Genomic DNA, 19,071 nt, shown 5'->3' with positions numbered 1-19,071 from the left:
CAAGAGATACTGAATCTTTTTTTGACACAAGAAGAATAAATATAGATTAATAAGGATTAATCTAATATTTGAAATTTGATACCAAATAATAATAAACAAAAGCGCATGAATTGAAATTGAATAAAAAATTAAAATTGAAATTGAATTAAAAAAATTAAAATTAAAATTAAAACAAAAATAATAGATTGAAATTGAATACAAAGAGAATTTTTTAACTTTTATCTAATTTTTTGATGCAATAAAAAAAGGAATTTCTTAATTTAATTTATCTACACCATAATTTAAAAATTAAATTAAAATGACTAACTCAATCTTCTACCTAATTTTCAGAGCTAACAAGAGAGACTTACTCAACTTCATTTGTCTACACTATAATTTTATTATGAAATCCAAAAAGAGACCACTCAATATGACGACTATAATAATTTAAAAATAAAGTAATTTATAAATTTTTTTATTAGATTAAAACAAAAAAAAAATCTAAACTCATAAATATAAAACTTAATTTAGTAACTAAATAAATAAAATTAAAATATATTAAATTAAATTAAAAATTTTAAAAATATAAACTAATAATTTTTAAATAATACTTATTTTTTTTTATATTACAAATATTTAAAGCATTTATTGGTACATTAATCCCACGGTTTTGAGTTTTGACCCATCACGATGTGGAAAATATTGAAAGAAACGAACAATGAAATTAATGAAATGGATAATCAAGTAATAATAAAGTTAATGAAACCTTGATGACACTGGGCTTCGCTCATTGGCTTTCCTTAAATAGCTTCAATCGGTTCTAACTTCTAAACCCTTAATCCTCTTATTCATGGACTCCTTATTTCTTCAATGATAATCAAATGAGTCTATTTCATCTTTATGTTTTTTATATTTTAGCTGAAGATGAGTCTATTTACAATAAAAAATTTAGTATAATACAATAGAACCTGATGAATATACTATAGGTTTAATATAATAACTAATAAAATCATCAGCTATTTTTTACTGTATATAATGAGAAATTAAATAAGAAAGATTTACTGTACAATTTTTCAAAATACTATTTATTATATATGATTCTTAAAAAAATATACTTTACAATGTTTAATATTTAAATTCATGACTTTTAGTATTTACCATTTTAACTAACATTTTTTTATTATTATACACAATTAATTAATAAAAAAGGTAAATTAAAAGATATATTAGTGCCACTTCTTATAGTTTAAGATATCGTTTGTTTTGAGGTAATGAACCGAAATTGGGAGACTAAAATTCAATATCATATTTGTTGGCTTAGAAACTAATATTAAAATTTCAGTCTCTGTCTAAAAATTGTGTATCATATTTCAGTACCTCCAAAAAGTGGAGATACAGAGAACTGAAATTTTTAGAGACAGAGTCTGAAATTATAATAACATTTTATACTTAAAATACTCTATTTTAATTCATTAATTCTAACTTTATCCTTTGTGTAAATTAAATTAAAACTTCATTCTTATTTCATTCTCCGTCTCCCACTTTACACCAAACATAATACTGAAACTTATTTCAGTTTCTGTCTCTCAATCTCAGTCAAAAGTAGCGTTTGTTTTGAGATAGTGGGACGAAAACTGGCAAACTGAAATTCAGTATTATGTTTGTTGGTCTAGAGACTGGTATTAAAATTTCAATCTCTGTTTCCAAAATTTTAGTATTTCAGTACCTCCAAAAAATAGGGACACAGGGGACTGAAATTTTTGGAGATAGAAACTAAAATTTTAATAATATTTTGTACATAAAATACTTCTATTTCAATTAATTAATTTCAATTTTATCATTTGTACAAATTAAATTAGAGTTTTATTTTTATTTTAATCTCTATCTCCTACTTTACACCAACACAATATTAAGACTTATTTCAATTTCAGTCTCTCAGTCTCTATCTATCAATTTCAGTCTTTCAATCTCTATCTCTCTTCACATATCAGCTATACTGGTCAACAACCTGCACAAACCATGTTGGTTCATATTACTTGTTACGATATGTACATCCAAATTTACATATAATATATCCATGTAGCTAGGTCAGAAAACATTATTCTACCTCTTTTTTGGACAAGTTAACAAAATGCAATAATGAGCGTTTGGCGACACAGTTTAACTATTCTGCTTTCATGATGCGATATTGAACGAGACTTATATAAGGCAAACATATATTGCGTTAATTAATAATTTCCTTAACCTAATTACTCTTTGTTGTAGTTGTTAGCGTGTGGTTATATCCTTGAAAGTTGAAAGTTGAAAATTGAAAGGCATGAATGATGAATGCAATGCCCACTGAGTTTTACTTTTACCTTTTCGTGGAGCAGGGCCAGTCGCAAGTTTCAACTATGTCCTCCTAGGATTCTTTTCATTTCTTCAATTTTTTAACCACACCTTCAATTTCTTACCTTATTCAAGAAGCCTACTCTGTCAAACTTGTTACACTGATGGTCCATAGTCAACATTAGACTTTCACATTTTGACCCCAATTTTATGCTTTGACCGAGTTATCAATAACTTCTATTATTTGATTATCTTAAAATAGTAAATCTAATGTGAAATTTCCTTTTAAATAATATTATTGAAAAGAACAACAGACTCGAATTTTCCGCACCATATAGTATGCTGAACTGGTGATAACTTAACATATGGGATATGCATGGTTGTTGATGAAAGTGAACAGGTTGCAAGGAATAGGATTTAAGCGACAAGTTAGGGTTGCATTATTGGTTTATTGCTATGATGGCTCCAAACATAATTAATCTTTTTCACACGATTTGTGCAACACACACATGCAATGTGATACACTTTATTTGGAGCCTAATTTCTTTTGTTCTTGTTAATTATTAAGTTTCAGTATTTCTGTTATGAGTCTCTGCAGTTTGGACATATTGTAATAGTTAAGGGTATGTGTCTTCAAATGTATGAGAATATAGACAAAGGTATTTGTAACGAAGAAAAATAGTAGAAGAAGTACTGAGGCAAGTAATAATGATAGTTGTGTCCAAAATGACAAGCCGTTATCACAAAAAAAAGAGTTAGTTACTGAGGCAGAACAGATGGCAATTGATTTACAACAAAAAAAATAGCGGAAAAGGCACGAGAGAGAACCTTAAATAGAAGGTTGGAAGGCTATGTGTGGCAACGTTGAGTGGTATTGCTCTCTCTTTTTGAAAATTTTTCTCTGACTTCTTTTTCCTTTTGAATATTGCTTCCTTATTCTTCTTCTTTTTCATCATTCAGGTATTGTTGTGACAATGGATGAGTAACAATAATTCTCTCTTCCCTTAACACTACCTACGAGACTTCTCTTATAGTATTGATTATTTGATTATGTTTTTTCTTGTCTTCTTTATACTGTTTCATTGTTATTAGCACTCAATGGTTCTTGTAATACTCCTCTATGAGGCATTCATGCTCTCTTAGTTAATACCACGAGATCTTTACCCTTCCATTTGGTGCTTTCGTTGATCATGGCCGACAATACTCGGATGAAGATTATGGAGGCTGACATCAAGCGTTTGTATCAGATGATCGAAGCGGCCACCGAGGAGGGCAAAGCTGAACGCGCATACGCCACAGATGCTACGGATCTGAAGCTAGAAGCGATCCAGTCCTCTCTCACCCAGCTCCTTTCTGATCCGAATCGCGGCCATTCCGTCGTGTGTGACTCCCCGCAAGGCTCGTACTCTAGAGCCGATCATCACCAGCGACAACTACAACCGTACAGAAGGGTGAGCTTTGATCTCCTGAATTTGATGGAATGGATGCGCTAAACTGGATATTTTCTGTCGATCAATACTTCAATTTCTTTTGAGTTCCGGTGGAAGAACAAGTTGGTCTCGCCGCAATGCACATGACCGGCATGGCAGTGCCATGGTTTCAAATGGCTCAACGTTCAGCTCCTTTCCGATCATGGGCCCAGCTCAAACACGACATTAGGATCGAATTTGGACCTCTCTCTTTGAGTCCCCGCGAGAACTCTTATTCAAGCTTCAACAACACGGCTCTGTGTCCGATTATTATGCCAAATTTGTTTCATTGGTGAATCGATCCAGCATCGAACCTTAGAATGCTCTACGTGATTGTTTTATCAGTGGATTGCGGGTGGATATTCGCCATGAAGTAAAGACACAGTGCCCCCGTCCTTGATGCGAGCGGTCAGTCTTGCGCGCTTGTATGAAGACAAATTCTCATCCACCACAAGGAACACGCACGACCCTTCTAACTATAGGCCCCCTCTTGCTTCGCCCCAACACACGACACCGTTGCGACCACCACCCCGCAGCACTCTGCCTCCGTTACTACCTACACCACCGCAACAGCAGATCCCTACCAAGAGTTATATTAAGCGTTTGACACCTGCCGAAATCCAGAGCCGCCGCGACAAGGGATTATGTTACTGGTGTAATGAGCGGTTCTCTGCCACACACAAATGCCCAAATAAACATTTTATGCTCTATCAGGTTGAGCCAGAGCCAGATGCTTCCCCAGGGGTTTCAATTGAGGAGGTCCCCAGTGACGGCGATTGTTGCAAAAACTTGATCAACAAGTAATTGAACATCATCTGTCTTATAATGCGATGCACGGCACTTCTGGACCTGCATCCATTCGAATCAAGGCTCGGATTGGGGGTTTAGACGTTCAAGCTCTCATTGATGGGGGTAGCTCCGATAGCTTCATCCAGCCGCGCATTGCCAAGTTTTTAAACCTTCCCGTCAAACCAGCTCTGGGTGTTCGTGTTATGGTGGGTAATTTCACGATTATGGATGTAGAGGGGCAAATTCTCTCCCTGGAAGTGACATTGCAAGGCTGCAAGATTACCATTCCGGATGTCTTTGTTCTCCATGTCACTGGAGGAGATTTGGTGATAGGCACCCCATGGTTGAGGACCCTGCGAGCTCATATTGTGGATTACGACGCTACTTTTCTTCATTTTTGGCACGAGGGACAATTTGTGACAATGCAGGGTGAGACTTCTTCAGCCCTGTCTCAAGCTCAATTTCATCATATTAGGCGATTGGTCAACACCGACGCCATAGCGGAGGCATTCACAGTTCAGCTCCAGCAAAGTGATGAAACAGCAGAAACTCTTTTACAGCTTTTGGAAGGGTTGAACCCAGAATTAACCATCCTTCTTTACACTTATGGCACAGTTTTGCTCAACCCAAGGGACTGTCACCACAACGGGCGCATGATCATTCGATTCCTCTGACTAAAGGTGCCAAACCGGTCAAGGTGCGGCCATACCGGATCCTCATAGCCAAAAGAATCAAATTGAATTGATGGTGAAACAAATGTTGGAGGACGGAATCATCCAACCCAGTAAGAGCCCATTTTCTTCTCCAATTCTATTAGTAAAAAAGAAAGATAGAACATGGCGTTCTTGTACTGACTATAGAGCCTTGAATAAAATTACTATCAAAGATAGCTTTCCAATCCCAACTGTGGATGAGTTGCTTGATGAACTATTTGGTGCTACTGTTTTTTCTAAACTTGATTTACGATCCGGGTATCATCAAATCTTGGTGACGCCCGAGGATAGGCACAAGATAGCCTTTCGCACCCACCAAGGCCTTTACGAGTGGCTTGTAATGCCGTTTGGACTTACCAATGCCCCAGCGACTGATGCACCACTATTTCGTGGTGCATTTTATGTTGAATTGAGAGGATTTTATCACCTTTTCTCACACTCATTCAATGAAATATCATGATTTTGTAATTCTCCCTTAATTTGTGCTTAAATGTAAAAACATACTTTTTATGCCTTTAATTTGCTAGTTTTAATTCACCTTTGATTCCACTAGATGCCTTGATGTGTTTGTTAGTGAATTCAGGTTGAAAAGTCTAGGAATGGACAAAGGAGTGAAGAGAAAAGCATGCAAAGTGGAGAGATTATGGAAAATCAAGGATTTGGAGTGCACTCATCGACGCGCACGCGTGAATATAAAGTCGCATGGCAACGCGTACGTGTGACATGACGCGTACGCATGGGAAAGTAAAGGTAAAGGAATAAGAAATTAGAAAGGAAAAGTAAATGAACAAGAAATTAGAAAGGAAAAGTAAATCAAAGCATGAATTAAACCTAGATCTAGAGAAATCCTAATCTACATCTAACCTAATTTTAGAGAGAAGAGAGAGCTTCTCTCTCTAGAAACTAACTAAAGCATGATGAAAACTAGACTATGTGCTCTCCCCTCCCCCCCCTCTTGACTCCTCTTGATTTCTGCATGTAATAGGCTCAGAAAATAAGTTGGATCTGGGCCTGGGAAGCTCAAAAATCGCCCCCAACGTTTTTACTTTAATGAGGTTACGTGCGAGCTACGACGCGTACGCATGGGTCACGCGTACGCGTCGATTGGCATTTTTACTTCCCATGCATACGTGTCATGTCACGCGTACATGTCGCCTTGCGACTTCATATTCACGCGTGCGCGTCGATGAATGCACTCCAAATCCTTGATTTTCCATGATCTCTCCACTTTGCATGCTTTTCTCTTCACTCCTTTGATCTATTCTTAGCCTTTTCAACCTGAATTCACTAACAAACATATCAAGGCATCTAGTGGAATCAAGGGTGAATTAAAACTAGCAAATTAAAGGCCTAAAAAGTATATTTTCACATTTAAACACAAATTAAGGGAGAATTACAAAACCATGCTATTTCATTGAATAAGTGTGAGAAAAGGTGATAAAATCCCCTCAATTCAGCATAAAATGTACCACGAAATAGTGGTGCATCAGTGACCTTCCAACATTTGATGAATGATGTCTTTGGGCCTCACTTACGGAAGTTTGTACTTGTATTCTTTGATGATATTTTGGTTTATAGTTCCTCTTGGGCATTGCACCTACAACACCTTGAGATGGTCTTACGAATTCTGCAACGGGAGTGTTTATTTGCCAAGCTCTCTAAATGCCTCTTTGGCACGGCAGAAATCGATTATCTGGGGCATACCATTTCCGGAAATGGAGTGCAAATGGAGCAAGCCAAAGTGAAGGCTGTTTGTGAATGGCAGCAGCCCCAGAATCTCAAGCAGCTTAGCGGATTTCTAGGCCTCACAGGTTATTACGCAGATTTATCAAGGGTTATGCGACTTTGGCAGCACCCCTTACCGACCCTATTAAAGAAAGATGCTTTTCTATGGAGCACTCAGGCATCGGCGGCTTTCTAACATCTTAAGGATGTTATTACTTCCTAACCTGTGCTAGCACTACCCAAGGGAAGCACCCAATTGCTTATTTTTCAAAAAAATTGTCCTCCACTATGTAGCAATAATCAGCTCATGTCAGGGAGTTTTATGCAATTACAGAGGCAGTGGCTAAATTTCGACACTATTTATTAGGGAGGCACTTCATTATCCTCTCGGATCAGCAAAGTTTGAAAGCATTGGTTGACCAAACATTGCATACACCAGAACAGCAGAAGTGGCTCCACAAGTTATTGGGTTTTAACTTCGAAATTCAATACAAACCAGGCCGGGAGAACGTCGCAGCTGATGCTCTTTCGCGGTGCTTCTTTGTTGCATTTTCTACACCTCGACTTGATTGGGTCACGACTTTAAAGGAGGATCTTCAAACCGATGATTCACTGAAGGCCCTATTGCTTCAAGACAGGCAAAATCCTCAAGGTGAGGGTAATTACTCTTCAAATAATGGCCTTCTTCTTTGGATGAACAAGGTTGTTATTCCTTTAGGCAGTAGCTTGATCAAGCTTATTTTAAAGGAATACCATGATAGTATGATCGGCGGTCACCCAGGCATTGCCAAAACAATTGAGCGGATCGCCTCCAATTTTTATTGGCCTAATATTCAGTGGAACATCTGGCGTTATGTGCTAGACTGTGCCATTTGTCAACAAGCCAAAACCGAAGTGAAGTGGCCAGCTGGTTTATTGCAACCGTTGCCCATTCCTGCTCAAGTTTTGGACCAAATTTGTATGGATTTTATCACTGCCTTGCCTCAGTCTCACGAGCATTCGGTTATCATGGTAGTGGTGGACAGACTCTCTAAATTTGTCCATTTCATTGCGCTGAAACGTACGTGATTTTGATAGTAGGACAGTGGTTGAAGCTTTCATAGGAAATGTGGTTAAATTGCATGGGTTCCTAACTCCATAGTTTCAGACCGAGATCGCATTTTCATCAGCAAATTTTGGCAGTATCTATTCAAGTTACAGGGCACTGAGTTAGTTATGAGCTCTGCGTATCATCCTCAAACCGATGGCCAAAGCAAAGTTGTTAACAAAACTCTGGAAATGCACCTTAGATGCTTTTGTTTCGACAACCCAAGCAAGTGGAAGGACTTAGTTCCTTGAACTTAATTTTGGTACAACACATCGTTTCACAGTAGCATTAAGATGTTGCCGTATAAGGCCCTTTATGGTCGGGATCCCCCTTTACTGATTCGGTATGAAGTGTCTTCTCGGGATGATCAATCCTTGCAAGACATTTTATTGGAACGCGATCGCACTATCGAGCAGCTGAAGCGCAACTTGGCCCGCTCACAACAATTCATGAAGGATTTCACTGACCGAAGACGCTGACATGTTACTTTCAAGGAGGGAGATTGGGTGTTAGTTAGGCTACAACCGTATCGGCAACATTCAGTCGCTCTACGGGAGACTCAGAAGCTTGGTATGCGCTACTTCGGTCCGTTTCAAATTGGCAGAAAAATTAATGAAGTTGCCTATAAGCTAAATTTACTGCCAGAGGCCCAGATACATGATGTATTCCATATTTCAGCTCTGAAACCATTTAGGGGTAAAAACCAGGACCAGTATCTTCCTTTTCCACTACAGACGTTGGAGATTGGGCCGGTTCTCCAGCCTTCTGAGGTCTTGGACAGCAGAATGGTTATGAAAAATGGGCACGAGGAACCCCAAGTGAAGATCCGCTGGGGTCCAAGCCAGGCAGCAGAGGTAACTTGGGAATCTGTTGCAGATATTACTAGTGCTTTTCCTCAATTTAACCTTGAGGGCAAGGTTATGCTTAGAGAGGGAGGTAATGTAATGAAGAAAAATAGTAGAAGGAGGACTGAGGCAAGTAATGGTGATAGTTGTGTCCAAAATGACAAACCGTTATCACCAGGAAAAGAGTTAGTTAATGAGGCAGGACAGATGGCAATTGATTTGCAACAAAAGGATAGTGAGAAAGGCATGAGAGAGAGAACCTTAAATAGAAGGTTGGAAAGGCTATGTGTGGCAGCGTTGAGTGGTATTGTTCTCTCTTTCTGAAAATTCTTCTCTAACTTATTTTCCCTTTTGAATATTGCTTTCTTATTCCTCTTCTTTTCCATCATTCAGGTGTTGTTTTGACAATGGATGAGTAACAATAATTTCCTCTTCCCTTAACACTACTTAGGAGACTTTGCTTATAGTATTGATTATGCTTTTTCTTGTCTTCTTTATACTGTTTCATTGCTATTAGCACTCAATGGTTCTTGTAATACTCCTCTGTGAGGCTTTTATGCTCTCTTACTCTCTTAGTTAATACGACGAGATCTTTACCCTTCCGGTATTAGTCAAAATTAAAGACTTAAAAGATCTACTATAGAAAACAGAATTCAGATTGTTATTTAAGTACTTTCTTTGGTTTAAATTATTGTTAAGTTAAATATTCATGAAAAAGTTATTGACTATTATATTAAAACTTTTTATCAATAAAAATATTTAAGTATATTTAATAAATTAGTACCGATCAATTTGTGAATTAAAATATATTTATAGATTTAATATATATATTTATATAATTTTAATGTATGTATCATCAGCATAAATAAATTTATTTTATATATATATATAATTTTTATATTAATAATATGAATAATTATTCAAAAGAAAATATATAATTATGATTCAGCATTATCAAGTATGCATCATATGTATGTAATAGTCATTAACAACTCTAACCCATAATAGACTCTTGAGTGTTGAATCCCTTCATAGCACAAATAAAGAAAGAAAAAGAAAATGAGAAAAAAGTGAGATGAGTACCTGACTACTTGGACACATACATGTTACAGCTCATATATGTGTTTAAAGAAGTGTATGAGATGAGAGTCATGATAAAAGCTTAAAGCTGATCCTTTCCTATTAATATTGTACTCCATTACAATCCCCTAAATCTAATGGTGACTTATTCTGTCTTCCCTTTAGAGATATATGACAAAAGTTTATCACTTAAATGACACAGATCATGATCTTCAAATTAGAAACCTCTCTTTTATGGTGGGAGAAAGTTGAACTGCCATATATATTTGAGTTAAAGGGATAGTAGTCGGTGGTGTTAGTTTTTATTTTCTATACGATCACCTTTTTTACCTTACCCTTTCTCAATAATTTTCTTTAAGGAAAAAACTCTATACTAAAATACATTTACAAGTTTAATACTAATTAGTTTAGTGTGCTATATTCTGTTTTGTCATCATCAAGTAAATTTTAAACCATAATTTTATTGGATTTAGGAAATTATTTAAGGAGTAATACTATACATTTAAATACTTTTATGAATTAAGTCCAACTAAGTTAAATAATAAAATTTAAAATAATACTAATTATAATTAATTTTTGTTATGTTAAATTAAATTGGTTGAACTTAATTAAAAAAAAAATTGTGTATATAATATTACTCTTATTTAAAAGATAAGTCATTATAAATACTACCTAACTAATGAGAGTTTCATTATTATGCTGGCTCTCTCATGGAAGAAAGGACCAGTTGGATTATATATATATCGGATAAGAATAAAATTTTTATATAAAAATGTGAAAATATATTTATAGTTATTAAATTAATTTAAATTATTAAAATTAAATGTGTCTAATAAAAATAAAAAATAATAACTATAAATATAATAACTATTAAATATATTTTTTTCATAAATTTAATAATTATATTAAATATATTACTTATATATCATTTATTAATCATATTTATTTTCAGTTACTTAAATTAATCAAATGACTATAATATAAATACATTTTCGTATTTTCGTATGAGAATTTTATTCTCATAACCTATATACACACTAACAATGACTATGATTTATTTATAGATACTTTAGTCTTTAGGTAAGAAAAGGATTCCTTGTGCATCTTGATTGGTTTCCCTCTAGTTTCTATGTCAGTAAGATTAAACAATAAAAAACAAAAAATTGCTATGATTTTTTACTATATTAAAAAGTACGGTAATACTAGAAAAAAAAAAAAAAAAAAAAACTATCAAAATTTGTCTTATTTAATATTTTATTAATTATCGTAATAATTAATGAATGTTAGATAAAATAAATAATGACTATATTTTATTAATATTTTTTAGGAGTGAGCACAAATAGTGCATATCCGATTACTCGTTCGAATCCGAATCAAACCAATTAAATTAGTTTTGGAATCAACGGGTAATCGGTCCAATCCGAACCAAATTAAACCAATGGTTCTTTCTAGTAATTAGTTTGGATAACGATTTTGGGATTGCGGAACCCAAACCAACCCGTGTACTCGACTATGCATTAATTAAATAAAAAAAAATAAAATTTAAAATATATATATATGCCTTTTAATGAAGGATTATTTAGTGAAGACTTTAAAAGATTGTTCCTTCGAAGGATTATTTCTATTACATTTTTGTATTTGGATTTTAATGTGTTTGGTGTTTAACATTTTTGGATTTTAATGTCTAATATGTTTAGATTTTAATGTGTTTAGTTTTTAATATATTTGGTGTTTAACATGTTTAGATTATTTCTATTGATTTTATATGTTTATTGTACTTACAGAATTTTCAAAAAAAAATATTTTATTTTTTTTATGAATTTCTGTTTCATCGGGTATTCAATTATCTGAACCGAACCAATCCGTTTTTAATCGATTTAGTTTGATTCGAATACATACACAAAAGAATATAAATTCAAACCAAACTGAACCAATTATAATTCAATTGATTCGATTCTATTTTCATCCTATACTCGAATCAAACGAATTCGTGCTCACCTCTATTTTTTTTTTTTTTTGTTATCAAACGTTCTCCTAAAAAAGTATATGGTCCACACAGCCTACAGTCCTTTTGTTCCCTTCTCTTACCTCATCATTACACTTAGCAACACAATTCCCAAATCTCCTCTCAACTTTTATTATTATTAACCAATTGCTAGATATTCATTACCCTTGATTAGAGTAAGCTTTTGTTTAAGTACATTTCTCAACCGTAAAATATGAGCAATCATAACCGCAAATGAGCTTTTAGAATCTTAAATTCTTATTATAATGACTAATAGATAAATACCACAGTTTACCAAAAAGAATGAGTAGATAAAGTAGCTCAGGAACCATGTACTTTCTGTTCCTTTCCTTCGTTCGGTGAAAAGGACATACGAATGCGCAGATATGAACACAGCCATAAGGGAAAATATAAAGTATACAATGTTCTATACATAAAAATATTGTTAAACTAACTAAAAGTTTCTTTTTCTTTTTTAATTTCTCCTCCCTTTTCTTTTCTTCCTTCAATTTTATCGTCAATGAGAAGTGTAATTATTGTCATCACATGAATTCATATAAGCTTTCATGGGAGTCACATTAGGACAATTATGTGATCCCACTTTTCCTTTGGGTACATATGGGGATCACACTTTTTTATACCTACAAGTCCTCAACTACCCGATAATTTATTGGTTGAGACATTATTAATATCATTATAATGAGTGAATAAATTGTAAGTTCAATGCATAGTGCCCTTGGTCATTCATACAATAATACTAGTAATAATTAATCTTATAACCAAGCATATATTGATTGTCTCACTAATCTCCTTAAATAAATATTAAGATTTAAATTCTATTTATTTATTAATGATAAATTTTTAAATAAAATTTGAATTCGTCTTGAATAGAATTTTTAATAAGAAGAAAAGGAAGAGCTATGTTGATGATAAGGAAGAAACAGATATATATGTGGTGAGAAAAGTTGAGCTAAAGTATTTACATTCTTAGAAGTATTGAAAATGATGATGACTAAGCTTATAGGGTTGATCTCTTTCTTTCTTGGTTAATCTACTAGGCATGAAAACCCTACTCCTAAGGATGTTATTATTGATATGATTAGGCACCTCGGGTGGCTTAATAGACCTAATCAAAGCCCAATTAAGAGGCTTAAAGAAGTCATGCCTCTTAATCTCAAGAGAACCCATGCAACTGCCAATCCTCTTGTTTGGATTCTTGACCAAAAGCTTGCTTATAAGATCTTGAACCTTCACCATCTCCTCATACTCCTTGCTACTAGTAACCGCAATCCTTGGAAAAACCAATGGCATCTTGAGAATATTCAACAGCGTCTTCTCATTATTCTCGCCTTTGAACGGCGTTCTTCCGTACAACATCTCATACAAGAACACTCCGAAAGTCCACCAATCCACGGCGCTGCCATGGCCTTGACCTAAGATCACTTCCGGCGCCAAATACTCGTGCGTTCCCACGAACGATTTCGACCTTGCTTCTATTGGCTCCGCTACGAGCTCTGGATCGAGTTCTTCAACTTGGTTAGCGTTTTCTGTTATGACGGTTGTAACGGTCGGGGAACGTTTCTTGTTTCTTGATGAAGATAGTGAGAAGCATGAGAGTACTGGCTGGATGGGTGCGGTGGCGCAGGATCTGGTCTTTGTGGACTTAATGGTGCGTTCCAATCTGGTGGTGGTTTTTGTCCTTAGGAGCTTGGGAACGACGTCGCATTTGAGAGAGAGATCGAAATCCGATAGCATTATGTGGCCGTCTTCCCTCACCAGAACGTTCTCCGGCTTCAAATCCCTGTACACTATCCCCATCATGTGAAGATATTCTACCGCCAAAAGTGTCTCCGCTCCATAGAATCTATCAATTTCTTAACTTAATTAGCACCATTCTATCATGCATATATTAAATATGATTTAGTTAAAACATGTAATAAGAGAGAGAAAGTGCTTACTTAGCGGAAGCAATGGAGAAGCGCTTCCCGGGCTGGCGTTGGCGAGCGGCGTACAAGTCGCCGCCGGGGCAGAACTCCATGAGCAAGCAAGAGTAATGAGAAGCTTCAAACTGAGTGTACAAAGTTGGCAAGAAAGGGTGATCAAGCATTCCAAGAATCTCCTTCTCCATCTCCGCTCTATGAAGCTTCTTCCTTATGGCAAGTGCTTCTCTGTCCACAACCTTCATGGCGTAGAAGCACTGCGGAAGCCCCACCACCGGGTTCCTTATCTGGCAAAGGTACACGTTCCCTATGTCGCCGCTCCCCAGCCGCCTCAGCAACCGGAAGTGGTCCAGCCCCACGCGCCCGTGGTGGCTGAGGAGCCGCTGCATGGCCTCCCATGCAACTTGGTTTGCCTTGTGCGGCTTGCTTTGGAGAGAAGAAGAAGTCAGAAACAAAGGGGTGTCTGTGATGGCGGAGGACGACGAGAAAACGGAGACGGAGCTCTGGCGGCGGAGGCTGCTGAAGCTGAGGTTGCTCATCCAGCTGCGGGTGGATTCAGGGAGGGTGGTGGTGGTGGTGACGGAGGAGGAGCTGCTGTCGTAGTCAGGTTCATTATTATTATCTCTTGAGGGTGTGGTGATGATGGTGGTAGCCATGGTGTGTTCTAAGGTAACATATGTGTTATGGAAGTGTGTGTGGGTGTGGGCTTCACATTTTATACGCACAACCAACCCTTCACTTTAATTTTGTTGCCATTCAAATCTTGCACATGCCACACATCAAATAAAATGTGACCTGGAATAAGAATCAATATAATACATCAACTAACTCTTTATTATCATTACTATTTCTTTATAATAAATTTTCACAATATTACTAGGATTCTTTCTAATATTTTCAAAATTGTTTACCTTTTTTCTATAATTTTTAAGAATTATATTTAGTATAAGAATGAAGTTTATTATTAATTCAAACTAGCTAACAGGATCACGTACAACAAAACAAAAGTTTACAAAAGGAGTGTCTGCTTTTACTAACTTGAAATGTCATTAAGTCTGTGTACAGTATATTGAACACATTAGAGAGCCCATGTTTCTTTCGGTATCAAAAAGTGACACTTTTATTAATTATCATTCATACATTTCACTCGAACAAATATACATCCTTAATTTTTTTTTTCCGGTGTAATTAATTAGTTTTTCTGATAGCGTTTATTCATAGGAAAATAAATTGACATCTGTCTTAGATATAATTAAAATTAAAAGAATCTTTTACTGAATGAGAGGCTACACGGGCAGCAACATATTGATCCTAATTAAGAAAATTTTGTTTCATTAAAAATTATTATTATTTTCTGCGGCAGGTAATAACGTTTAGCCTTAAATGAATCTTTAGATTTTTATGGGAGCCGTGGAAAATGTTTTTATTTCTACTTCATTCTTTATTGAAATGAAATAATATTTTGTTTAGGAAGGAGTGGTGGGAAGAGGGGTATCAAGGCATTTTTTGGATAGTCCTCACGTTTAATTCTTCTTCTTCGGATTTGTATAGAAAATAGAGACAGCCAAAAAGGGATATATGAAGTAACTAAAAGCTTTTGGTTTTCTTTCTTTCTTTCTTTTGTTTGAGGCATGCTCTTAGTCTCAGGCAGTCAGGCCAATTGCTGACGAACCCACTAGTTCTTGTTCTCTCTAAAGCGGTTTTCCAAAAAGTAACGCCCATCAATTCTAATATTATATATATTTTTCTTGCTAAATGAATATTTATCGTTCTCTATATATGTCTCTTTAATTGAGGTATGCTTCAAACGATTCTTTATTCTTCTATCTCCAAACTTCTCCATCCAAACATATTCTATAACCACATTTCGGGGATGCAAACGTATATGCTGATGAAATTATCAATTTATCATTAAAAACTTTTCACAGATAAAGTTGTTGAAACATAAAAATAAATTATATAGAACTAGTTCATACATATACAAATTTTCATTCTGTTTTTACAAGAGAAATACTAAAAGGCTATTAAAATTTATTATTTTTGACAAACAATTAACAAAAAATATAGATTAAAATATATTGTTGTCAATGACTAAAAATAATAATAAACTCTAATGATCTTCTAATATTTTTCTCTCTACAGGCTAATGTTATTCATCAAGAATGTGCTGGAAAGCTAATTTTAGGAGTTGAGAAGCATATTGATGGATGTTACATATATGACATTTCCTGGCTAACCTTGCCATTGGTAGAACAAGTCCAGAAACACTTTTAGGAAGACATCATTATGGAGTGCACCGTATTATATATAGAAAGAGCAGAGAGAAGTACATAATAAAATATTTGGTAATAATAGATAGTGTTATGCCTACAAATTATTCTCTCTCTTATTTTAGTATCCACTGTTCACCTTCAATTCATATTTGGTAAATGATTGTCAAAAATGATCTTTTTGGGTGCATTACAGATATATAAATTACTTCAGTCCAAAGTAATTAGTAAAAGGATATATAAACTAGTAATTAATTAGTTAATTTTATTATAAACCGAAGCTTTTAAAAGTGAATTGGTCAAAAGCAAGCTCTCTTTGTGTTTAAAGCTTATGTAAACCGCATATCAAGAATAATTTCTTTTCTTTTTCTATTTATTATTCGAATAACAAAGCATAGAAAGCAGGAGCAGCATGCAAACGACATCGTAAACTCTGCCATATATTGATCATAGAGATACCTGGTTCTTCTTGTCTAATACTCCATCATATATTGAAAAAATTAAATAAATGGTATATAGCAGCTAGGAATGAGGATGCACGAAGAACCCGTGTTCCAAATTGAATTCACCACCTCAATTTGAAATGGGGGGTTGGAAATTAAAGTAGAGTTAGTAATATAGCTTATGTGTCTACGTATGAATGATGATGAGTATATGCATAAGAAATTACGGTACGGAGTAGTAGTAGTAGAGTAGTGATGTTAATTTATGATTTATGATATTCTTGCTATGCATGTGAACTAATTATGAATGTAGGGGACCTGTCTTTGGTCACTTTTCTTGGGTCCATACTTGCGCCCACCACCTCTCCAATTATATACATATCTATATATCTCTTGTATTTGTATATACTTAGTGTATGTGATGCTATTTGATGATGTATATATGTAGTACTTGTCAATGTAGTTGCTGATATATATTCCTATAATTTACTCTCTTAAATTTTGTGTTTTTAACCTAAAAATTGGTGTAGAATAATATTTTGAGTAAATCACAAAAAAATGGACTCGAATCATTTGATGTTGACAAAAATATTTTTGAATTTTGTTATTTTTTATCTATTAAAAAAAATATGACATGACTCAGTCATTAATGTTAGAGTCTAAATTGTCATATCGTTCTTTTTTATTAACGTAAAATGTCTTAATTCATAATACGTTTTAAAATAATTTAAAAATATTTTTGTTGATAATAAAAATTAAAGATATTCTTATCAATTACAAAATAATTTAGATATATTTTTTATAGTTTACCTGATGTGTTTATAATAATGTGTCTATGTATGTCATCATATTTGAAGAATGTATATCCTAGTTTATTAGCTTCAAGAGAAACTAGCTAACTTCAATGTGATGAGTGTTAATTATTAAATCTAACTTTGTTAGTATTTTAGGGAGGCTTGGCTGCATCATATTCCTCGCTTTTAAAACTTTATACATCAGTCAAACAAAGAGTTATCTCTTCCTAAGTCTTATGTATCTTTTTTTTTTTTGTTTCCCCCTAGAGTAGAGTACATACACTACTACTAGCTGTCACATATATCCCATTTCATTATGCTGATCTTGTGGACCCATAAAATATACACTCTTTTTCTTTCACATTTTCATTTCCATTAAATTAATAATAATTTGATCACATGAACAGGCAGGGAAAGTAATTATCTAAAAGAGAGGAATTCAAGCACAACTTATTCATGCAAAATATTTTGAGGATGGATTAATTTTGAATTGGAATTGGATGCATCATGTATATATTTTGTGGCATTGATTATTCAATGGCAACACAAATCTTGTTTCCTACTTGGTGGATTATCTTACTTTGAATTCTTGCTTCATGAATTTCACATAAAGCCAATAACTCTAATCATTATTCCATACATGTAGCTCTATTAATGTAGTTTTTAGAATTTGTTGGACTTTATTTTTGTTATCTGCAAGATCTTGTCCTTTTGGTTACAATTTGAGGCAGCAAGAACTGAATGATGATTTTAATTTTGCAGTGATTCAGAGTGGCAAATATATAGGAAGACTCAAAGGTCCATAACATACTTCTCCCCAACCCTTCAAAAGTGCCATCACTCTACACCCCACCACCCTTTTATGATGTCTTCTTGTTTTTATTGTATAAAGGAAACGAACCCGCAATCAAATTGGGACAAAAGTTAAACACAACAAATAAATGTCATTCATATTGAATAGACAAGTGATGTACTTACTGCCTTGCTCTGGACTTGGATGCATGTTGGGTCATATTTTAAGTAATAAAAGATGTAGTCTTTGATAAGTTATTGTTTTTTTTTTTTTCACTTAATCTATTGATTTGAACTCTTCTTAGGTTTTGAAACTTGATGTTGTTGTTTTTTATGGTACTAAGAATAGGGGTTGCAATATGTATCCTACCCACGGGTATCTAATCCGACCCCACCCGATCGGGTAGGGTTGCCAACCCGATCCGCAGCGGGTAGGGTAGGGCGCGGGTAGAGTTTTCGTGCGGGTCGGGTAGGGTGAGGGTTGAGCCTCAACCCTACCCGACCAACCCGCACTCTATATATGTTTATGTTATATATTTATATAAAAATATGTTTTAAGTAGATGTTGAACCAAAGACCTCTCACTAAATGTAAAATATCTTTAACCACTAAAAGAAAATCATTAATTGATAATTTAATATCTTTTTTTACATAAAAATCAGTTTTATTTTAAATTATCATCCATTTATATAATAATGTTATATATTTTTTATAACCTGCGGGTAGGGTCGGATACTCGCGGGTTAAGAGCGGGTAGAGTTAGGGTTGGAATATTCTCAACCTGCGGATAGGATTAGGGTTAGATCCAAACC

General features: G+C 34.6%; 1 protein-coding gene across 1 annotated transcript; it reads right to left on the bottom strand.

Annotated features, from left to right (window-relative positions):
* Positions 1 to 12,943: 12,943 nt before the first annotated feature.
* PID2 (AGC (cAMP-dependent, cGMP-dependent and protein kinase C) kinase family protein) lies at positions 12,944 to 14,734 on the bottom strand. Its single transcript, XM_016326831.3, has 2 exons — positions 13,979 to 14,734; positions 12,944 to 13,884 (listed from the first exon to the last, which is right to left on the bottom strand). The coding sequence occupies exons 1-2, from the start codon at positions 14,614 to 14,616 to the stop codon at positions 13,008 to 13,010; spliced, it is 1,515 nt and encodes a 504-aa protein (XP_016182317.1). The 5' UTR covers positions 14,617 to 14,734; the 3' UTR covers positions 12,944 to 13,007.
* Between the last annotated feature and the right edge of the window lie 4,337 nt (positions 14,735 to 19,071).

The sequence above is a fragment of the Arachis ipaensis genome, chromosome B10 (genome assembly GCF_059453495.1).
Source record: "Arachis ipaensis isolate K30076 ecotype BB chromosome B10, ASM5945349v1, whole genome shotgun sequence".
In the NCBI taxonomy this organism is placed as follows: domain Eukaryota; kingdom Viridiplantae; phylum Streptophyta; class Magnoliopsida; order Fabales; family Fabaceae; genus Arachis; species Arachis ipaensis.
The sequence above is the reverse complement of the archived record's forward strand: the minus strand, read 5'-3'. Positions and strand labels throughout refer to the sequence as shown.

Excerpts from the sequence above, each read along its gene's own strand:
- PID2 (XM_016326831.3), bottom strand. The coding sequence starts at position 14,616 with ATGGCTACCACCATCATCACCACACCCTCAAGAGATAATAATAATGAA. Across the intron at positions 13,885-13,978 it reads TTCTCCATTGCTTCCGCTAA|ATTCTATGGAGCGGAGACAC; the intron begins GTAAGCACTTTC and ends AGAAATTGATAG.